At 39.1% G+C, this 24,825-nt stretch overlaps 1 protein-coding gene across 5 annotated transcripts in view; it reads left to right on the forward strand.

The window, feature by feature from the left end:
* LOC122810968 (myotubularin-related protein 9-like) overlaps positions 1 to 24,825 on the forward strand; it is a 557,891-nt gene that overhangs the window by 238,210 nt on the left and 294,856 nt on the right. For all 5 annotated transcript variants that reach the window (XM_044082497.1, XM_044082502.1, XM_044082503.1 and 2 more), the window contains one exon: positions 16,006 to 16,223. In XM_044082497.1, the coding sequence (XP_043938432.1) occupies positions 16,006 to 16,223 (218 nt within the window). The remainder of the gene's footprint in view (positions 1 to 16,005; positions 16,224 to 24,825) is intronic.

Here is a 24,825-nt window from a genome sequence, read left to right on the forward strand (position 1 = left end):
CTATGGGCTAGGCTTATAAAGGCTCCAGGGCCATTAGCCTAGTACACACCTATGAACCTATGAACCTGACCAACACTCAACATGGATTCTTTCCTAATCATAGTACTACCACAGCCCTGAACAGTTTTACCAGTATTGTAAATCAATACCGTAACAATGGCAACCTTGTCTCCAACTGTCTTCCTAGATCTCTCCAAGGTCTTTGTTACGTCTCCCATCCCAAACTCCTAACCACCCTCTCTGATCTTAATCTAAGCCTCTCCACTCTTGCCTGGTTTCAGAACTATCTATCCAACTACCAACAGGCAGTAAATTGGGAAAACTCCCTGTCTCCCCACCTACCTGTCTCCTTGGGGGTACTCCAAGGATCCATCTTCAGCCCCCTCCTCTTTAACATATTTACCAGGCATCTTCAAAATCTACCCAGCACACCACACTAATCCAGTATGCTGATGAGTTCACCTTAATCTGTTCAGCCCCATCACTCCCTCAACCCCAAAAATTGACACAAATCCTTTGCTACCCTTGAAACTTGGTAAGCCAACTCTCAACTAATACTTAACCACCACCAAAAAACAGCTAATGATATTCCATCCCATAAGATCCCCAGACCCATACCACCATTCATAATATATTCAGCTACTAATATCCCTATCACACTGGTCCATAACATCAAACTACTATGAGTTATCATAGATCACAACAGGAAATTCGATATGCATATTGCTGAGACAATAAAAAAAGTCCAGAAAACTCTTGGAACCCTATATAGATGCAGAACATGCCTCACCAACAACAGTAAAGTCACCATCACAAGAACCCCCCTAGTTTCCACACTTCTCTATTCCTCCCCCATACTCACCAACCTAAACAAAGCAGACTTAAGGAAACTAAGCACTTGCTACAATAAAATAGCCAAGTTCGCAACTGACTCAACCTACAGTACATATCACTGCCTAACAATCAAGCAATTATCCTGGCTAGAATTACCTAATCTGCTCACCTACAACCAACTTACAATAGCCCATCAAATCCTTTAAGATCCTGATAAAATTATTTCACTACATGGCCTACTAAATTTGTATTCCAACAACTGCCTACTAAGATCCACCAACAAACCACTAGTTGACATAACCAAAAGCAGGAATAGCTCTGGGGACTCCCTCTACTCTTCTACTGTTGCAAAAACATGGAATTCCATCCCCCTAGATACCAGGTCCACAGAAAACAAAAATAACTTGAAAAAACTCCTCTAGGCCCATTTAAACAGGTCTTTGATATGCAGTTGTTTAGACCCTAGGTAGCTTCCCAAGTTGATCTTACTATGCAAGCCTACACTCTACTCCCCTCTATATTCTGTACTCAAATATCTCATAGTTTTTTGTTTTAACTATTGTAGGAATGTAAACATATCACTGATTTGAAATGCCCTTCAGCTGTGATGTATATTTTTCACATAATGTTTACATAGTATAATTGTTCAATGCTTATGTTACAGTATTACCATGTAACAGCTCCATACTTTCTTTTGTACTGTACTTTAACAGCTTGTGTATTGCGTATTGTGTAGCATATTGCATTTTCTGTACTAATCTTTGTGGAGCTTTTCTCCCCTGGCCTCCGCTTAAAATGGAATTCATGCCCAGTCATATTCTCCTGGTAAACAAATGTGAAATAAATAAAATAAATATGTAACTCCGTATGAATTGCAGGAGTCATTACTGGGCACATTGTGGGTGCTGCAAAGAGCACTTCTGGATAACTTCAAAGTTTGAAACAATACTAATTTCATGAACTTTAATCATACTTTGATTTAAGAATGGGGTCTATTCCTGTCATGGTATTAGAAACCCATAAGGCTTGGAGAAATTAAACCAAGACAAGCCATAAGAAAGCTGGTGGCATGGCTATGATATACAAAAACTACCTTGAAACCACTTCCTACCCCCCTCACCCTCCCCAATTTGTCCAGTGATGAAATAATTCTCTCTCTCCTGCAAATCAACAAACATAAGAGCATATAAATCACTGCTATCTATATCCCTCCTGGAAACATCCCATAACTAAAAGAAATCTTGTATTTAATCTCTTACCAACATGGAAACCATCATCATAGGTGATGATAATATAAACTACCTCTTTATCACATCTGACTTTCTCACACTCTCCATCAATCTCTGTGATTTTACCCAAATCAAATTACCACTAATGCTACTCAAACAGACAAATGCAGTAACAGGGACTCTGCTTTAGATGGATCCTCACTGCCACCCCTGACAAAATTAACACTGCTGGCTGCCTACCCAACACCGTTAGCGACCATCTACTGACCTTTGCATGAGACAGTCTAATCATGCACGTAAACACGTAATCTATAATAATGTGCACACTCTCTTACTTCAGTAATGACACCTTCATTAGCTACCTCAACAAATACAGCTGGACTATTGTACAATACATACCCCCAGATGACATTGTAAATCACTTTAACAATGCATTCCTTAACGTACTAAACAAACTAGCTCTCATCAAATCAAAATGAATCAAATTCAGCTTCACCCCATGGCTCACCGGAGAAACCAGGCAACTCATGCTAAACAGAAATAAAGCTTGAAAAGCATGGTCTGCTGATAACACCACATAAATATCAATGTTTTAGACAGCTTAGGAACCTTTCTAAACAAAAAATTAGATCAGACAAAACTAAATACTTTTCCAAGCTCCAAGACAAATACCAACAGAACCCTAAGCTTTTCTGGAATGCAATCAAAAGACTCAGGCCAAACTACGACTCTCACCAACTTCCACCAACAACTCAGTCCCCATAGCTACCCAGTTCAATGCACATTCAATACACTCTGTCCTCTCTCGACTTAACAACAAACCACTGACCAACTCACTTACTCAGACAGTACTAATAAACACCAAAATCCTCTTTCCCTCCACCCAGTATTTACCTCTTCCATCAAAAAACACCTCCTAAAAGTAAAAAATTCTGCACCAGCTGCTGACAGCCTGCCACCAGAATATCTCAAACCTGCTGCAGGTAATATAGCACAGCCTGTAGCTATACTTATAAACCAGTCAATTACAGAAAGCTATGCCCCTTCCATCTGCAAAAAAATCCTATGTCATACCTTTACATAATGGGGGAACATCCGTTGACCTCTCCAATTACTGACCAATAGCCATTATTTATCCACTGTCCAAAATAACAGAAACATTTATTCATTCCCAACTCCTTCCCCATCTTCACAAAAACAGTCTCCTATCTCACACTCAACATGGTTTCCAACTTCACCAGAGCACCACTACTGCTCAGCTTAGTTTTACCAAAATCATAAACTCTAATAGAAATACCAGCAACCTAGTATCATCCCTCATCTTAGACGTTCAAAAGCATTTGACACAGTTTCACACCAACAGCTGCTCCATGAACTGCTCTCCCTAGGACTTTTCCATTCATCCCTTTGCTGGTTCCATAGCTATCTCACCAACAGACTGCAGGCTATAAGATGGAAACACGATCCCACCCCCCATCTTTCTGTCTGTCTGTCTGTTTCTGTTAGCAATAAGACCTCTCAACTGTCCCTGATTTCAGAGACGTCCCTGATTTTGACTCAAATTTTAGCTCTGTCCCTCTTAATCCCTCCTAAAACTAGTGACTTTTGGAGGAAAGGTGGTGAATTACACTTAATGAATAATGACAATGATTAAGAGTTATAGAACCATTTTACTTCAGAAAATGTATATTAATTCATATGCTCTGATTCTGTCAATGCCTCATGTTAATAGCACTAATATTTTAAAAGTGTCCCTGATTGTCCCTGATTTTTTCTGAATTTGTCCCTGATTCTGTTGAAAAATGTCTCTGATTGGTTGAGAGCTACATAACTCATGGATCTATTCTAGGCCCTTTACTATACAACATATTCACTAATAATCTTCAAAAAGCTACCAAAGAAGCCTCCATAGTACAATACACAGACAATTCCATACTCATATGCTTTGCACCAAGTCTACCACTATTCCACAAGATGATCCAGGACCCCTTTTTCTCAGTTTATGTTTGGCTAGATGACTACCTACTATTTTTATATGCTAAAAAAATTTAATGCTGTTCTTATGCAAATCTCTGTCTGCACAGAAACATCTTATCAGACAATAATACCTCAATTGATACAGTTTCAACACAAAGTTTCTTGGTGTCTTAATTGATGCTAACTTAAAATATGATCAACACATCACTCAGGCCGTCAGGAAACCTTACCAAAATTTGGGCTTCTTCTACAAAAACAAATCATTTCTCATTGACTACTCTAGGAATTTTTTAGCAACATCTTATCTTATTCTTTCACTTCTCTGTGCATCACCCATCCTGACTAACCTTCAATCCACCTGAAAAAATTAACTAGAGGTTCGCTACAATAAAATAGCTAAGCCTGCAGCCAACTTACCAAACCATTCACACCACTGCCCAGCACTGACCCACCTACTTTGGCTCATAGGTTCATAGGTAAGTACTAGGCTATTGGCTCTAGGGCCTATATAAGCCTAGCCAAATGGTACCCTGTCTTTCGCCACCCAAGAAAATGATTTTCCTGTGCCCCTGTCGAGCAGAGCCACAGAAGTGATCCCCAGGGTAAAGTTCCTATCTCCCATCCAATCATCAAGATTTTTCTTGAAGAGTGCTAATGAGGAGCTTTGTTTGATATAGATAGGTAGTTTGTTCCAGATTATGGGAAGTCTCTGGGACAGGAATCTATCCCTCCAGCATGTTCTGTTTATTGTGGTGACAAGGTTTAGGTCCCTAGAGCATGTAGCTTGGAGGGATTGGGATTTCTTTAAGTAGAGCATGTCCATCAGCTCTGGGTTTGACATAGCTTTGTATGTTAGGCAGAGATCGCCTCTGAGTAGGAGATATGTGATGGAGTAAAGCAGGAGTTTTTTGAGACAGTCTGCGTAGGGCATCTGTTTGAGGCCGGTAATCCTCTTTGTGAGGTATTTCTGCAGCCTTTCCAGGTGTTGGAGATGTCTTGTGAGGTACATACCAAAAGGGGAATTGTACTCTATAATGGGTCTAATGAGTGATGAGTAGATGGGAACAATGACCTCTTATTTCCTGGATGAGAAACTTTTGTGAGGAGGTGTGCCACATAGAAGGATTTCCTGACTACTGTGGTGATGTGATTATCAAAGGAGAGACTACTGTCCACATGTCACTGGTCTGAAGTTGGATTTAGAGTCTGCTACTTTCACAGTGTGGGTTCTGTCAGTGAGCCAGTTGGCAACTCATCTTGTGACACAGGGATTTATACCTAGTTTAGTGAGTTTATCTATAATTTCAGAGTGGGGGGATGGTGTTGAAAGCCTTGGCGAGATATAGATAGGCTGTGTGAACCACCTTACCCTCATCTACGGCTTTGGTGACCACTTCAAAGAAGTCTATCAGGTTTAGGAGACATGATCTGCCTTTTACAAACCTGAACTGGGTAGGGTTCAGAATTTGGAGATTACCAATGTCATTATTTATAAGTTCCATGATGATATGTTCCATAGCCTTGCAGACCAGGCTTGTCAGGCTAATGGGGCGGTAGTTCCCGGGGTCCATGGTGGCTCCCCTTTTGTTGAGTGGGATAACCATTGCTGTGCACCATTCAGTGGGCACAATGCCTGAGGTGAGGCTATGATTGAACATGGTACTTAGGTGGGGTGCCAGTTCATTCTGTAGTTCATGTAGAACGCAGCCTGGGATGGTTCCATGGATGCTGTGTTCTTGGCTTTGGAGAGTGTGTTTTTCACCTGTGCAGCTGTGAACAGGAACTTTGCATTCGTCCGGTATAGAGATGGGCCCTTTAGGGGGTGAGAGAAGGGTAAAGTTATCACTGAACCTATCTGCCAGGATGTTGGCAATATCAGTTGGTTATGCATACTTAGTGCCATTGTGCTGTAACTCAGAGCAGATCTGAGTGTTGCCATTGAGATTTCTGGCATAGCTATAGAATGCTTTGTGGTTGTCTTTAGAATCAGTGGCAATTTTGTTTTTGTAACTAGCTTTGGAGGATTTTATGAGGGATCTCAGCTTCTTACTGAGGCTGACCAGGGAGTTCCTCCAATCATGGGATTTTACTCTTTTTTGCAACAGTTTCTTTCTTCTGTTGTAGAGTTTGTTTATGGCAGGGGAACCACCAGATTGGCTTCCTTTTTTTGGAGGATAGCATCTTGGTTCTGTTAGGGATTGCACAATCCATGCACTCGTGTAAGTGCTTATAATGTACATTTGTATAGGATTCAGCAGTCGAACCTCTATTGTCTGTCAGCATGGGTGTCGTGAAGTTTGCCAATTCTGTCTTAAGAAGCGTGAAGTTGGCTTTGGAGAAATGTTTTACGGTGGTTTCCCTAATGGGAGTGGGGGTGGGATGTGGATGTCTAGGGTGATTAGCTTGTGGTCGGATCTGACTACCTGATTACCTTACTGACTCCCAGCTGCCCATAAAATAATACACAAACCCGACACCCATCAGTGCAAAACATCCTCAAACACTAATTTCCTCCTGGGAATCTCCACTCACAGACAAATATCTCTTGACCAGGACCAAGTCTCATAACAATGCAAAGACTGACTTTACTCAGCCTGTGTTGCTAAGCACTGGAACTTCAGCCCACCCATCCTAAAACACGATAACATTACCACACCTTTCTAATCCTTGTCTCTTTCTCTTTCTTCCCCACTTCTGCTCCTCCAACCTACCAATATCGATAAAGTCCCTTCTACTAATAGCCTGTCCTTACCCACCTCATCATCTTACCTTTCACCTGTTATCTCAAACTCTTTACTATCACAACTTTTTCTTCTTACGTTTTTCTTGATTGTTTCTGCTTATACCCTGCCTCCTCCTCCTCTGTTTTCTGTTCCTGCTCTAGTGACGTCCTGCCTCATTAGTGTCAGTAGACACATATTGAACCCATGTGCATTATCATAGCTCTTGTATTTCCAGCTGTTACACATTAACATGTTTTTGACATAATGTAAAATAGTATAAGTTCTAAAGTATATGATAAACGTCTTTACTACTTGTCTCAATGCTACCTACAAAGTAATGCTTAAAATTTAATTTTTATTTTTGTTCATTGTAAATATACATTTTGTGTGGAGTTTTTCTCCCCAGTCCACCGATGAAAATAGCACTTGTGCCCAGTAGAACTTTCCTAGTAAACAAAATACAATAAATTAATAAAAAATTACACAATATTAAGCAGTCATAGCAAGAAGAGGGTTGTCATTAGCTACAAGTTGCTTTAAACTGCGGTGATTATAAGTGAATGATTACCTGCCAGAAGACGATAAGTATATCAGCAGTAATCATACTAGCGTAAGGTGGTGATAACTAAGTATCCAAACGGATTAAACCGGAAATATTTATATACTGGAGTGACAATCTCTACATATATTTGAGGTAACACTGTTGCCCATAGGAGGTATAACTTACTTTGTTTTACAGTTTATTTTTTCTTGTCTTCAGAAGGGGCTAGTTTGTTTTGTTGTAATTTCTGATTTCCTGCTTTGTACTTTTTATCTGACTTAGTTTTAGTTTTATTTATTTTATCATTTGTTTTAATTCCTAGTTATACTTCTTGGTATTTTTTTTTTATTGTTTCGGACTTTATCCCTGGAATGGGATTCTGCTGCCATTGATTTGTTTTTATTTGTAGTTTGATTTGGGGTCAACATTTATTTTTTGTTTCATTTTACTTTATTTTTTATTGTGATTTATTTGTTTTGTCTGTACTTGTGATCTTTTTTCTTGTTTTTATAATTACATGCTTTAAGTTTACTTGTTTACACGGACATGAGGTTTGGGACTGAGTACACTTTTAGGTTGATTTTTATTCTTTGTTTAGTTTTGTTGATGGGTATTGTTGGTACTCTTGGTGTGGGAGGGTCTTCGTGTGGATTTGGTTATTGACTGTCCTTTAATTTGGATTCTTGCTATATGTCTGTTTTGTGTTCTCATGTCTTTTAGATGGGGGAGTCATTGATGTAACATTTGGAGAATGATGCTGATTATAATAGTCTGCTTTTAAATTCAAATCCTTACACTAGCTCTGGTTTTCATAAGGGTGTAAACTAGTGACCTACCAAGTTGATTAGGTATGTAAGTATGGTCCAGTCATGAACATATTTTTCACTATCAGAGTTCCAAGTTCACTTGTTTTACAGGGTGACAATGAGGGTTCATTCTATTTTTCCATTGTAATTAGTTGTTGAATATTCCAAGTGGCTAGCCTATCATGAGTCACCCTATGCTTTTACATCATTATTATGTATGTGTTTTTCTTTTAATTTTGCTTTATGACCATGAAGTTTTGCATAAGTATATATTTTCCTCAGATGAAGTTTTTTCCCAAAAGATGATCTTATAAAGTTAAATTTGTTGATTAAATAACTTATTGCAACTGAATAAAATTGCGTTTTTAGTGACCGATTTTTACATTTTGAAACAAAGTCATTACTTTTGAAGTTTGGTATTCCTGTCAACTTTTACTGAATGCCCAACATTTAAGTGACTGCTGTGATTTTAGAACAAACAAATAAGTATAGACAGCTGGCTACTCTTACACTAGGGTCTGCTATTCTCCTTGCATCTCTGATTTTGTTCTTGTAGTAGCTGTGATGATGGGGGTTATTGCCAGCTATGCCAGAAGTAGGGCAGTGGATATGTAACATATGCCAGCATAGCTAGCTGGAGTTTTGTAAAGAATTATATGTCATTTGTATATCATCTTGCCTTGTTTTATTAAGTAACCAGGGAATATTAATTCTTCAGATAAGTCTTTAGATAAGTCAGAAAATATGGTGAGATTAGTTAAGTACTGTTTTTCTGTATCTGAGTGAATCTATTCATCCGCTTTATTTTAATATTTCCTGTGATTGAAACTCTGGGGTCAATATTATGTGGTCGAAGAGTCTACTCTTTGAACATATACTAATCGACAAATACACAGCAAATGCTGTAAACCGCGTGACGGCCACATCCGCAAATTTTTTCAGCGGGGAAAAATTTTAGTTAGCCATTATCGGGAATTGCCCTTTTCTTCAATCTAGAGCAATCTTGGAGTTGGTATATTTAGTTAAGTGGGGTGTGGGTGCGAAGCCCCCCACTTGATTAGTGTTTTAAAGTTTTTTTTTTTAAATTTGCGGACATGGCCATTCACAGTTTACAGTGTTCACTGTGTATTTGTCGATTATTATGTGTTTGAAGAGTAGACTCTTCAATCACATAATATAGATACTAAACTCTGGTGTTTATTGTAAATAGATATTTACTATTTCCTTGTCCTTTTATTATTTATTAAATATATTTTAAACTTTTCATTGTGGCTGTACTTTTAGAGAATATGCTAACCTTTGCGAGTACTTATATTTATTAGGTGACACTGTGGCAACTCCTGAAAGCCTTGCATTTTGGTCAAAATACTACAGTTTCACTCAGTATAATTGGGTACACTTGTAAGAGCCTTAGAGTAGCTGGCTATGGAGTGTCTGGTGGCAGTAACTACCCAAAAGTCTGGACAAGGGGTAGCAAAGCAAGTAAATCTGTGCCAGACCTGTGTGTGTGTGTGTGTGTGTGTGTGTGTGTGTGTGTGTGTGTGTGTGTGTGTGTGTGTGTGTGTGTGTGTGTGTGTGTGTGTGTGTGTGTGTGTGTGTATCAGCTGCTTGGAACAGAGACAGAGAGCACTGGTTTCACAGAGAGGGTGTTGGAGGACTTGGCTTGGACACTCAGCTGAGGACTCAATTCTACAGCTGTGCCAGTGGTAAGTCTTACTGGGGTCCTGTAGAGAGAGAGGCAGAGAGAGAGAGAGAGAGAAAACCCAGACCATGGACTGAGTATGTTCCCTGTGTGCTCTTAAGGGAAAGTTTGCTTCATGCAGAGAGCTGCATCTGGAAATACTGTGTCTGTCTATTTTTGTTCTAAGTGAATGTCCCTCACCAGTATCAGTGGTAAGGATTCAGGCTCCTTGATTACTGACTGGGGAAACCTCACAATAAAATTATAGTGAGAAATGTATCAGAGGAAAAGGCCATGTAATGTGGACAGTTCTTGTTTAATGAACTGTTAGGACATGCAGGTATAGGGAACAAGTATTTAATAAATGAGGGATATGGGATGGAATCTACACTGCAGCAAAATTAATGGAAGGGATGCTTTTATCATTACTCATTTTATAGTTACCCTTTTCTTGTAAAAACTGCCTGAAAAGCTAATTCTGCTCCAGAAGCATTCCCAAATGATTGTGCAAAGGCCTAAATAATAAGTTCTAAGATACAACTGTTGGATATACAAAATATAAACAATCTTTCAAAACGTCAGAACCACAGCTTGTCAAAGAAATGAATACTTTCCCCAGGTATGCCAAGAACCACATTTTATATAGTAAGGGCAACAGCTCCTCACAACATGAGAACAAACTGTGTTTCCAAGAAAAAAATGTCATTTTGTAACAAGTTATGTTTCTGGTAGTGCACCTCTCTGGATATAGCACAGAAGAACCTTGTCTCTTGCTCATGTTTTTTCTCACACAAATAGGGCAGATACCCACCCCTGCAATCTTTAAGTGATCTCCTTAGGGACAAGCTCTCAATTTATAAGTTGCCACTGAGTGATCACAACTGACAGCTTGTTAACTGTCAGATTATCAATAGTTCCTTTTTTTTAATCAGGCTCTGTAGTTTAAAGGCTGTTAAGCTAACACAGTTATATCCGCCTAATGACAGCTTGTAAACTGTCAAAATGTTTTCCAAGATTTGACACCTCTTACAAGTTGGCACCCAGGGCATTTGTCCTATTTGCCCTTCCCTTGCTATGGCACTGTATTTTTCTGATGCACTTACCTGTTTGCAGAGCTTACTATACGTGCAGGGATTGCTTGTTTTACTTTGATTCAACCACGTCACCATCATCTCCTTTTTACCCCCAGTTCTTGTATAACTTAATTTGGCACTTTTTGTTCAGTTCTAGTCACGTTTGAATTCCTTTTTCTTCAAATATAGCATCTTTTTATTCTTGCTGCAGTGGAACTGATTATTTTACTATACACATTATAGTAAACCTGATTATCAAGATGATAAAGGTTTAGCTTGTTTATCTTTAGATTGAAATGAACTCTGTACTACTATTACTAAATCCTATGTGTTTCTTTCACCTCTAATATTTTCACTTAATATTATTAAATCACACACAGTATTTGCCCATTGTTTCTCCCATATGCTGCATATATGGAATGACATTTAAATGCTTTTGTGCTTGATAATATGTCCAATAAGTAATCCAAACCTCAAAAACACTGAAGTGATGTAGGTGGATAATGAAAACCAAAAAACAAAGCACAAAAGAAAATAAACAAATTAATCCACTAATTGAGGCTGCCAACTCCATAAAGGAAACCAAAGTACTCAGATCACTAAGACTCTTTACCAAACTAGTCTCAATTGGTGTATTAATTTATTTATTTTTTGATAATATATCCAATAAGTCTACTTTTTGTTAATTCTCCCAGTCCTCCCTTCTACTCTACATATTAAATCTGTGATGTTTGTATACATTTTTTATTTACTTTAACTAGCATTATTTTGCAAGATCAGAGTTTTTGTGTTCATTTTATACAGACTGTCTGACAACTCAGACTTAGGTTGACTCCAGAGTGAGGAACACATATGTGCCACTCAACATGTTGACAGTGAGCTGTGTCCTAGGTCCCAGGATTTAACAGGTCAGAACCTTCATCCCAAGAACACATATAGCAATAGCTGTTGTGTACATAGGAGGGAATAATTTAAGGCATGCATGCTTGGATTATGTGAAGAGCAACATGATGGGGTTCTCCAAATATGTTTCCAAGGCTGGCATAACGCTAGTCATGGACACCATCTTATCATGTCGAAAAATGATGACACGGTACATGATGAAGGTCTCTAAATATGTGTCCAAGGCTGGCATAACACTAGACATGGACACCATCCTACCATGTCGAAAAATGATGCCACGGTACATGATGGAGGTCTCCAAATATGTGTCGAAGGCTGGCATAATGCTAGTCATGGACATCATCTTACCATGTCGAAAAACGATGCCACGGTATAAACAAAAGATTAATTACTTCAACAATTGACGTAGTTATTGGTCTCATTTCAGGTGTGTCCATTGTATGTCACCCTAGAAGAAAATAATTTTTCTACCTACGTTCTACCTATTTTGCAAGAGATGACCTGCATCTCTCCTCTTGAAGCTTTTATATAGTGGTCAAAACTTTCTCATGCTCTACAATGCTTTTCATAGGCAATGTCAGTTCTTCTCCATCTACTAAGCTACTCAGACAAAATCAGGACTGTATAAAAGTAGCACTGTTTAATGCTAGGAGCCTAAATAAAAAACTGCACTCCTTACAAGCCTTTCTTACTTTAGGAAATATTAATATCACACCCCTCACTCACACCCCTTCATCCCTGTTTCATCCTCCCTTATCTCATCTTGTCACCCCCTCACTTACTACCCCTAATTCACCCTATCTTCCTCTTCTGTTTGTATCTCTAACAACGTATCTTCTCCTTTCTACTTCTCTTCTCTCAGTATGCCTTTGCCTCCATCTGTCTGTCTTTTCCCCATGACATCCTTTCCTGCAGGTATTGTAATTTGCCTCTTCTAATGCCTTCATATTTCTCTATATAATGATATGCTGCTATCCCTATAGCATAAGTCATCTCAGTCATCATGGCTTCATCTTATCCATAAAGCTCTGCTAAGCATAATTCCATTTTTCTATCCATGCTATGACATTGTTAACTGGTTCTTCAACTAAATGTTGTAGCATATTTCTGCATCAGTAAATATGTATATTTTATAGCATAGAATATTCTTGTATCTGTAAATATGTTTTGTTCATTTCTTATGTGATCCTATTCACAGAGGCTGTGCCTGCAAATGGTTCATTGAGATCAGTGCACTACCCCAGTAAACAAGTGTAAATAAATAAATAAATAGATATCTGCATCATCATTGAAACATTCTTCCATTGCAGAGATAACACAGCCTTCCTACAAGGATTTATTACCTACTGTTTGTTCAGACACAAATATAGGGGTGACTTTGGTACGGGGAATACTGTATACATATTCCAATGAACTCCTTTCACTTAAAAACTTATATGACAAGGCTATGACCTTGAGCTCCTCCACATCCTAGCTACTATGTGTTTGCCACAATGGTTAAGCTTTTCACTTCATAAACACAAGGCAGAAGGTTTGATTCTGACCTCAAGTTATTAGTTAGGCCCTTCAGGGCAGTTAGCTTATGAACCTATAGTAAAATCTCTTATTATAGTCTAGCCAACTATAAAACCCCCTGTAAGACACCACCAACCCAAAAGGCACGCTTAAAGGAGAAGCCGTTTCCACTGAACCTCATACTATTCCTCTTGGGGACTTAACTATCTATCTACAATGTAGGAAACTGACACTAGTATGAGTAAGAACACTTCCTAGAGTTTATCAGGATAAGCATTTTAATCAGATAGTGCAATTTCTAACTAGAAGTTCAAAAGTACTGGATCTGGTTCTCACAAACACAGCCCTGTTATGCTCTACACCCAATGTTACCTCATCATTGGTCAAATATGACCACTGTTGAGCAGTGTAGATCAGACTGTGTATGCTCCTTTAAGTGTTATTCCAGTCAGTGAGCATGTGCAAGCAAGAATGCCATTTTGTAGTGAGCAGCTGAGGTGTAAGCATGCATGTGTGTACTAGTCAGTCAGTTCATTTAAGTTTAATGTCACCGTTTTCCATCCTGATATGTTTGAGTGTAATAAACTACTTAAACAAACACCCAACCTCATCGACTTATTGAATATACACAACACGAGCAACAAGTGGTATTTACCATGAGGGCTAAACCCAAACTGACTGCAAACCCTACAACCTTTAGAGGTTTTTCAAAGGGAAACCTACTAGACGTAGCTGATAATCAGATGCAATTCAAGAACCTCCTGATCCCTTGAAGACACAATAACAAACAGAACAAAATAGAGTTTACTCACACCTTAAAGCATACATACAAATATTGGTCACTATCTGACACAAATACAGTGCTAAGTTTCAGACCAAACCCCTGTGGTGGAACCTTAGCGGAACGTTTTTCTTTGAAGTGTTTTTTTTTTAAGTATTTTAATGTACTTAAATATTTATTACTGTTTAATGGACAGCACATTTTTACTAGCTATGCTTTCTGGCAGCTAACAGTGTAACTTGAGACAATCAGCTTCAACAAATGTATTTGAATTCTGACTGGTCATGGAGGAGTATTGAGTATCATGTAGGAGTATTTTATCTTGAACACAACTTACAGTTTTTATCTCTGATGATGCCTTCAGGTGGAAGATGAAAGTGCTAAAATGCTGTGTATTTAATAAACTCTCTTGTTTTTTATTGGCGAGTTGGCCTTTATTTCAGCTATTTTTGGTGTATTTGTGAACAGTTGCATATTCTGGAGTAGTATTTTGCTGAAAGAGTTCAGGTGAATGACTGCTCGGTTTCATAACGGATAAAGTGTTTACCTAACAGACACAAGGTACAGGGTTTGATTCTCATCACTGAAAGAGAGATTGGATAGGCTTAAAATGGCCTAGTATTTACCTATGAGCGTGTATGTGTTACCAGTACATACAACCCCATGTGAACTGCAATTTTAGGTACAATGTAGGTGGTTGAGAAGAGCACTTCTGGCTAATATCAAAGACTGAAGCAATGCCAATTTTATGAACTTTAATCATATCCTGATGTAGGAATGGTGTTCATTCCTGTCATGGTATTAAAAACCCAAAATACCTGGAGAAATTAAAACCCAAGACAAGTTTCTTCCTCAAGAATGGGCATGTTTCTACTACAGCAGTAACTTTCTTCTCAAGGCTGTCAAAACAGTATTGAAGGAAATGTATGTGGCAGTATGTTGCCTGAGTTAACATTTGTTTCACCTGCTTACAGCGCCTAGCCGAGAAGAATGCATTAGTCCCTTCACTTTTATATATATATATATATGTATATACACATTCACTCACATAAAGGAGTTATCACCTTTCCAAATCTGACTAAGGCGTACAATACTAGCAGTACAAATGTCACACAAGCTGACTTTTCTTTCTTTTTTTAACAAAACAGAATGTAGTGATATGTATACAATATACCTCTGCTTCACTTCTTTTTGAGTCGACTTTAAGTCACATTTTTGTTCATATGTTTTCTGTCTATCTTGTTGAGATGTTTTTTGGAGTCCCCTTCAGATGGTCGAACTTTTAAAAGCTCGACTTTCATATGGCCGAGACCATATGATCAAACTTTTAAAAGTTCAAACGGTCTGAATGGGGATCTCCATAGAGCGAGGAACGGGAAGATTTCCCTTTACCACAATGTAGTGCGATCTCGTAGTTGGTATATTTAAATAACAGGGGGTGTGGGGGCACAGTCCCCTGCATGGGGGGTACAGGGAGCTTGTCCCCCTGCTAGCACTTTTTAGTTTTTTTTGTTTATTTTTTTTTCACATTGTCGAACATTCAAATGTTTGATCATATGGTCTTGGCCATATGAAAGTCAAACATTTAGATGTTCAATTATGTAAAGTAGACCCGTTTTGTGACATATAGAATTACTTACTTAGGCTCCTTAACTTAATATTATCCACATGCATGATATAATGTAATGAATCACTTGAAACGCATGTACTCCACTCAATCAGTATTATAATTATTTCTTATTGCGAATAATATAGTCATTCTAAACAGATGTTCAAATTGTCATGTTTTAATGTGTCTTTTCTTACTGCCTACTTTCATTTTTGAAGACGTGTAAGCATTCTAGTTTAGCCCGGGAAAAATGCCATTCTGCTGCACTGGGAGTTTGGTTTCTAAATATAAACAGAAGCTCATTTTTTTCATATTAATTTTGTGAATCCTCAGATGATATTCCGGAGCAGTCAGCCACTTATTGGTCCCAATGTAAGGAGATGCAAAGAAGATGAGGGGCTGCTTGGCACTATTGTTGGCAGTGATGAAAGGGCCTACGTTCTTGATACAAGATCAAGCCAAAGTATTCAGCAGGCAAAAGTCATGGGAGGAGGAACAGAGTCCACTTCAAATTACCGAAACTGGAAACGCCTACAAAAAGCACTGGAAAGGTAACAAGAAACCACACCAGAACACACTCAATATACAACACTCACATGCAAAGCACAAGACATGCACAAATATAATACAAATGACAAAACACACACAACGCACAGAATACACAACAATAATACACATACAAACACACCAGCACAGTGCTACCCAAGTCTACAAACTGGCATACAAGTAATGAGTCACAAACAAAACAAGACACACACATAAACAAATGGCTGTGCATCTTACAGTGACCACAAAGATATAACAACTTTACAGATAAGGACCACTTCATGTAGTCATAAAGACCTTCTTACCTGACTGGTAGTCCAAATTTGATTAATCCAGTCCTCTAAATCCATCAAAATACCTGTCCCACACACTGATATTGTTCCTTTATAACAAACCATATAAATGACACTGGATCTACAGAAAATCAAATAGTTTACTGGTCTCCCTTCTGATCCCTTTCTACTGAAGTAAACCTGTGTTAACATAATTTGTTACACACTGCCTTTGTCAATTTGATATTGTACTATGCCTAGTAAAAAAGGTTATTATTATTATTATTATTATTATTATTATTATTATTAATAAATGTTTATAGGTAGTATAATCTGAGTAATTCTACTGAATGCCTTTCATGTTTAAATTATATTTGTGAAGTTTTTTTTTTGTGTACATGTGGTGCTGCGGTAGCGTTGTCGCCTCACAGTTAGACGTTGCCCGTTCGATTCTCAGAGCGTCTTCTGTGTAGAGACATGCGTGAATGGGCGTTCCTTCGTTGAAGGTTGTGCGTTAGGCCCGGCAAGCCAGTACGTAAAAATCTACTGCCAATCATTAGTGGACCGGAGTTCTGCTGTGGCGACCCCTAACCGGGAAAAAAAAAATATATATATATATATATATATATATATATATATATATATATATATATATATATATATAGGTACGTATCACTTCACCTAAAACTCATTTCACCTAAAACTCATTTCACTGACAAGTACTACTCTAAGGCAATTCAAAGGTATATGTCCTTTTCCCCACTGTAGTGCGATCCTGGTGTTAGTATATATATATTAAGGGGGGGCTGGCTTTTACCAAATAATGTAAAACAAAACCAGACAACATAAAACCAAAATAAATGGGGGGGATATGTCCCCCACACCCCCTAACTATATATACTAACACCAGGATCACACTACAGTGGGGAAAAGGACATATAACTTTGACTTGCCTTATTGTACTACTTGTCAGTGAAATGAGTTTTAGGTGAAGTGATATTTAATTCGAAATAGTGCATGGAATGCTCACTGCAGCGAAAGTGCACTTAATCGAAAGTGCACTTAAGCGAAGTTCAGTACAACGAACAGGTGTTGTACTGAACTTCCGTGCAGTACTCATGGACCTTAGGGTTAGGACACGGGTCATAGTAAGGGGATAGCCCTATGGGCTATCCCCTTACCATGACCCATGCCCTAACCCTAAGGTCTGTGACGACTGCAGTGCAGTGAAGGACATAGCAATGTCCTCCACTATGGTGCGATAGTCACGAACCTTAGGGTTAGGGCATGGGTTAGGGTAAGGGGATAGCTTTATTAACTATCCCCTTACCCTAACCCTAAGATCCGTGACTATCACACCATAGTGGAGGACATAGCTTGTTTTTTATGTCCTCCACTCTGGTGTGGTGTTTTCGGTGAAGTGCACTTACGCAAAAGTTCACTTTCGTTAAAGTGAACTTTCGCAAAACTGAGGCTTCCTATTACAAGTTCAAAGTAGTGAACTTTTGTTCTTGTAATAGGAATCTATATATATATATATATATATATATATATATATATATATATATATATATATATATATATATATATATATATATATATATATATATATATATATATATATATATATATATATATATATATATATATATATATATATATATATATATATATATATATATCAAAAGCTCAAGTTTTCAAAAAGTTGAATTTTATATGGCCATGAGCATATGATTGACTTTTTGGAAAGCCGAACTTCAGAAAACAACAAAACTTTATGTTTTTATGGGTCTATATTAGTTTGCCAAAATGTTATTTCAGTAAACACCAATCATTGACCCCAATTCAGTGAAAATCACTTCCGCAATTCGATGAATTTACCAAGGTCAAAGAAGTTGTTGGCCAACCCCCTTTCTCCACTGTAGTGCAATCCTGGAGTTGGTATATATAGTTGGGGGGGGGGGGGGGGGGGTACACACACATAGGACCAAATATGATCAAATTTGTTTTTACTTGATATTTGTTTAGCTGACACAATGTATGTGAAATTACACAATTCCCAGGGTTGGGGAATATGCTCTTTCCCAAAACTGTGCTATCTCGGAGTTAGTATATATAATTAGCATGATTTTTAAGGATATTTTTTCATGTGCACAGGTTATTGCTCAAGAATAATATCTTAATATTTATGTTGTCGATGTTTTGTGTTCAGCGTTAAAGACATTGACATCTGGGACCATACCTATCATCCTCTTAGAGTAAGAAATTTGAACAAAGCCATAAATAAAAGGGGGACAAAGGCTCAAAAATTGGGACAATTTTTTTTAAATATTGCTCTTAAACTTAGAAAGTTGATAGAATAACATGTTTTGCATTAGCATGAATTTTATGAACGGTATGAAGTTTGAAACTCAAATATTTGTCACTATTTTCTAACTTTAATCTTTAATGATTTGCAACTTCTTCTTTCGGCTTTTCCCGGTTAGGAGTCATCACAGAGGATCACCTGTCCGCTCATGATTGGCAGTCGAGTTTTTACAGTGTCGAGTTGCCAACCCGGCGCCCAACCTTCTACAGAAGGCACACACATGCACACACTCACACTTAGGGCCAATTTAGAGTGTCCAATCCACCTACAGCATGTCTTTTGGATGTGGGAGGAAACCGGAGCACACGGAGGAAACCCCCTCGACCATAGGGAGGACATGCAGACTCCGCACAGGAAACACCCCAGCCGAGGATTGAACCGGAGAACCTCTTGCTGTGAGGCGGCAACGCTAACTGCTGCACCACCATTTGTGAAAAAAACACAATTTTAAGAATAATGGACCAAAAATATGAGGCAAAAATATGGACATTCTGTGAAAATCTCTACAGCTGAAAGGTATGCTTAGGAGTGCCGATTCTTTTCAACCACCATGCTCAGTCAAGTAGTGCAGATTTGTACAGAGTGAGCAACACAGAAATGGAGCTCAGTGTGTGTTATACAATACATACCATCTCCTAGGCTGATTGCAATACATCACACACACACACACACACACACACACACACACACACACACACACACACACACACACATACACACACACACACACACACACACACACACACACACACACACACACACACACACACACACACACACACACACACACACACACACACACACACACACACACACACACACACACACACACACACACACACATACTCGCACAATAACACATACACATACACACATATACAGTCACACATGCATGCTGTCTGTCTCATCCCAATACAAAGATATGCAGATAAACACATACACACACATACAAATACTTCATGCATGCACACACACACACACACACACACGCATTTGCATACACAGACAAACAGGCATACACACCCACAAGCACCCACCCAACCATGGGCATATACTTTGGCATAAAGATACACACACACAAACACACACACACATATGGGCACACATGCATGTGCACTCACCCAGCCATAAGGATATACTTTTACATACAGACACTCACAAACACACACACACACACACACACACACACACACACACACACACACACACACACACACACACACAAACCTACAGATATGTACATTCACATAAAGGTTCCTACAGATATGTACATTAACATATAGAATCTCACACACACACATACATACACACACACACACACACACACACACACACACACACACACACACACACACACACACACATATGTACATTAACATATAGACTCCTGTAGATCAGGGACAGCACTTGTGGCCATGTGCCTCCTCACCCACGTGAAAGTGTATGCCCCCTAATTGCCCAATTCCTCTAAACAACTCACCCCAAGCTAATTCTTTCTTCATATGCATTACATGTTTCTTATGTTGTTCCTAGATAAACTCATACATGAGCACATTTCTTACCTTGTTTAGAGAGTTCGCAATGTGGGTATTTTGAATCAGGTGACATAAACTCAGTCTCTTTTCTTTTAAGCAGCAGCTTCTTACACAGTTGATAACATTGAACAGGAAATAAGTGTGTTTGTGTGTGTGTGTGTGTGTGTGTGTGTGTGTGTGTGTGTGTGTGTGTGTGTGTGTGTGTGTGTGTGTGTGTGTGCGTGTGCAAAATACCCACACTTAGGTGGAGGTTTCTGATTAAGTGACTTGATTTGTGTCACAAAGTAAGAGACTCAAACTTTGTAGCCTTTTTTTCAAACAAAAAACATCTTTTATTAAATTATCAGTTACAACATAGGCAATCACACATTTATATGAATGAAAACAAACCATATTGACATATTTTTAGTTGCAAAAATTATGCATCACTTATAATATATCCAGTAATTGTCAGTAAAACATTACATAGCTCATTTAAATCCTGCCTTCTTTTAAACCTCGTTCCTCCTCCAAAAAGTTTTTCTGTATGTATTGCTACCAAAGTTCCCATTTTTTCTGTATAATTTGCTGCTTCCCTTTTCTAAAGATCCCATTTGCAGTTGTTTTACCTCTATTACTATAGTGTCTATTCCTAGTACAGTTAGTCTAGACTCTGATTTTCATCTTCTAGTCATTGATTTCTGGCAGCCACCATAACTAGACTTAGCAAGGGCTTACTATGTTGAAGCAATTCCAAGTGTGTATCATAGCTCAGAGAGTACTTTCCTTAGTTATGACAATTTACTCACCAATATGTCTGACAGAGTAGTCTGCAGGGAATTTTTAAAGTCAACCAACTCATTACACTCACAGAAAATATGCTCCCAATTACCTATTTCCTCCCCATCACACCTCCGATATTTGCTATCTACCTGAAGAAAGAGTCTGCTTGGGGTGCAAAATGCCTACATTAAACACTTCCAAGCAAAAATTCTAAATCTTATCTTTTAGACTTTTTGCATATTTGGGAGGCATACATATATCCCCCGTGTTTCTTTGTGAATTGCTTATCCAATCATAGCTTCATGGGTCTATATTATATTTTTGAAAGTTTCAGACATTGAACACCATATGGTCGACACCATATGAGCAATGTTTGAAATTTCGAAAATATAATAAAAAAATAAAAAAAAAAAACTACACTTACCTAAACGCTGTAGGCAGGGGGGCAACCCCCCCCTGCACCCCCCATGTGGGGTACTGTGTCCCCCACACCCCCGCTACTTAAATATTCCTACTCCGAGATCACACTGCATTAAAGTAAAGGGAAAGTACTCCCTATGGCAATTTCCGTGTTATACGTGTGATGTTTCGCCCAATCGGGTTCGCTCAATAAGCATTCGCCGTTTACAATTTTTGATCATGTGATAGGAACCCTAGGTTTATAGGGTCATACTTGTTTACTAGGCTAACAACCATGAGGGCCTTTTTAAGCCTTGACATGAATCCCAAATCTCTGACAAATTCTGATACTCTTGAAAAGTGTAAGCATGGGCCTGGGAGATTAATCATTTACAGGTTACCAGTGTCCATTAGAGACATAGGTGCCAAACCAGGGATGAATTTCTGGTTTCCCATCCAAATGACCCAGTTGCACTTGAATTGGATTAGGGAGGAATTCTGCTTCACATGGATGGGGAGCATGTTCCATAGGTGTGGTAGTCTCTGGAATACATACCTATCTCTCCAGCAGATTCTATTTATATCACATGCAAGGTATAAGTCTTTAGAATGGGTAATTAAGGTGTTGTTTGTTTTGCTCATATGCAGGAGGTCCATCAGAGTAGGGTCTGACAATGCCCTGTATGCCAGGCATAGATCTCACCTCAAAAGCCTATAGGCTCATAGAACCATAGGAAGTCACAAGGTTATTGACCCTGAGGCCCTTAAAAGCCTAGCCAAGAATTTAGCCCATGTTCTGACAAGTCAGCACCTGATGCCCCTGTCCAGCAGGGACATAAGGGGAATCCCAGGGGTATATTTTCTGCTCCCCATGCAGTTATCCAGGTTGCACTTAAAAAGGTTTAATGAGGTACTCTGCTTAACATGGAGACAGAGTCTATTCCACAAAAGGGGGAGTCTCTGGGACACAAATCTGTCCCACCAACAAGTCCTATTGATGTCACAGACCAGGTTGAGGTCATGTATGTGGGTTACTCGAGTGGAGCTTGACTTGCAGATATGCAGCAGTCCCACCAGGAAAAAGTCTGAGATTGCTTTGTATGCCAGACAGAGGTCACCTCTGAGGAGTTTATAGGAGACTGAGTAGAGGGACAGGGTTTTTAGCCTATCTGTGTAGAGTAGATGCCCTGGATTCTCTAGGGTGAGGAACCTCTGTGGTATCTCTAGCTGCTGCATGTGCTTTGTGAAGTACATGCTGAAAGGGGCATTGTACTCAATAATCCATCCTATAAGGGAAGAATACAGGGATGTTATGACCAGCTTGTCCCTGGATGAGATACTGTTACTAATGAGTGGGCCATGTAGAAAGCCTTATTTACAACGGAGGCAATATAATGGTCAAAAGTCAGTTTGCTATCAACCTGGATGCCCAAGTCCCTCATAACTGATTGCATACTTAGTGCCTTATTATCAATGTGATAACTTGTGGGGACGTCATTCTCCCCAAAAGGGATGATGATGCATTTTTTGGCATTCAGATTGATGCCATGTTTCTGGCACCAGTTTGGGTGAGACCCTCTTGGAGGATGTCCACATCACTAGGAGAATTGATGACAGCACCCAGCTTGCAATCATCTGCAAACTTAGTCAGCCATAGCCCACTAGAGGTGGCCTGCACCTCTGAGAAGTATATCCCAAACAGCAGAGGCCCCAAGACCAATCCCTGGGGTAAACCATTGTTATGGGTCTACTTGAGGTGGCTTCCCCTATTTTGACTAGGTGGATTCTGTCAGTGAGCCAGTTTGCTACCCATCTGGTACCATAAGGATTGATGCCTAGTTAAGAATGTTTATCTATTATATCTGAGTGGGGAGTAGTATCGAAACCTTGGCCAGGTCAATGTAGGCGGCGTGCACCATCTTCCCCTCGTCTATGGCCTTGGTGACTATCTCAAAGAAGTCAACCAAATTTAACAGGCATGACCTCCCCTTGACAAAACCAAACTGCATGGGATCAAGTGTCTGGAGGTTGCCAATGTCCTTGTTAATTAGGTCCATGATAATCCGTTCCATGGCCTTGCAGATCAGGCTAGTTAGACTGATGGGTCTGTAATTTTCTGGATCGGAGGACACTCCACCTTTGTGCAAAGCGATGCACAAAGGTGGAAACAGAATAGAGGGATAAGGCCTTGAGGTGGTCTGCATAGGACATATTACTTATGCCCTGTATTCTTTTAGTGAGAAACCTCTGTGAATGTTCCAATTGTTGGATATGCCTGGGTAGGTACACACCAAAGGGGGCATTGTACACAATGATAGGCCTGATGAATGCCGAATACAGTGGAACAATGACTTCCTTGGACTTAGATGCCATACCTTTGTTTATAAGTTGTGCAACATGGAATGATTTCTTCACCACTGTAGACACATGATGATCAAAGGCTAGATTACTATCTATGTGTGTCCCTAATTCCCTACTACTGGTTCAACTCTAATGGGTCTGTTGTCAATATGATAGTTGCCAAGAATGGATGACTTCCCAAAGGACACTATTATACATTTCTTGGCATTTAATTTTGGTCCATGGCTCTGACACCAGTTGCTTATCTGTGTCAGCCCCTCCTGGAGAACATTTGTGTCAGTGTGAGATTCAATGACAGTTCCTAATTTGCAATCAGCTGCAAATTTAGTCAGTCAGAGACCAATGACATTGGCCTTGACTTCTGAGAAGTAAATGCCAAAAAGGAGTGGTCCAAGAACTGATCCCTGAGGGACTCCACTAAAGATGGAGATGCTGCCAGATTTGAACCATCAATACCATCACCAATGCTAATGTCCCTAGCCAAGTTTGCCACACCAGTCTCCAGTCTCTCTTCCCAATCCTTTCTAACGTCCTCTGATCGATTCTTATAGTTATCGTGCAACATTTTACATTTTCTAATAATTAATAGCAGTGTCTGTTCTAGATTCTTCTAAAAACTCTACCAGTGTTGGTCTTTCACTTAGGATCCCCCTATTTCTTTCTCTTTTCCTATACTGTGATATTATTCCTTGGTAGGGAAGACAATCTCTAGCCTGCAGTACAAATAAATTCTTGGCCTCTTCCCATTCTATTACCTTTCCATCTCTAATTATTTGCTCCCAGTACCTTGGTTCCTTTGCCAGTTTTCTCCAATAAATTCCAGCCCCCACTTGCCTATTGTCTGTATCCCTAATTGCAGGCATCCCTATCATCAGAATCTCCTTTCTCCATTTCCATGTTGGTTTAGTTC

Source organism: Protopterus annectens, chromosome 1.part1 (genome assembly GCF_019279795.1).
Source record: "Protopterus annectens isolate FY-2018-M chromosome 1.part1, PAN1.0, whole genome shotgun sequence".
In the NCBI taxonomy this organism is placed as follows: domain Eukaryota; kingdom Metazoa; phylum Chordata; order Ceratodontiformes; family Protopteridae; genus Protopterus; species Protopterus annectens.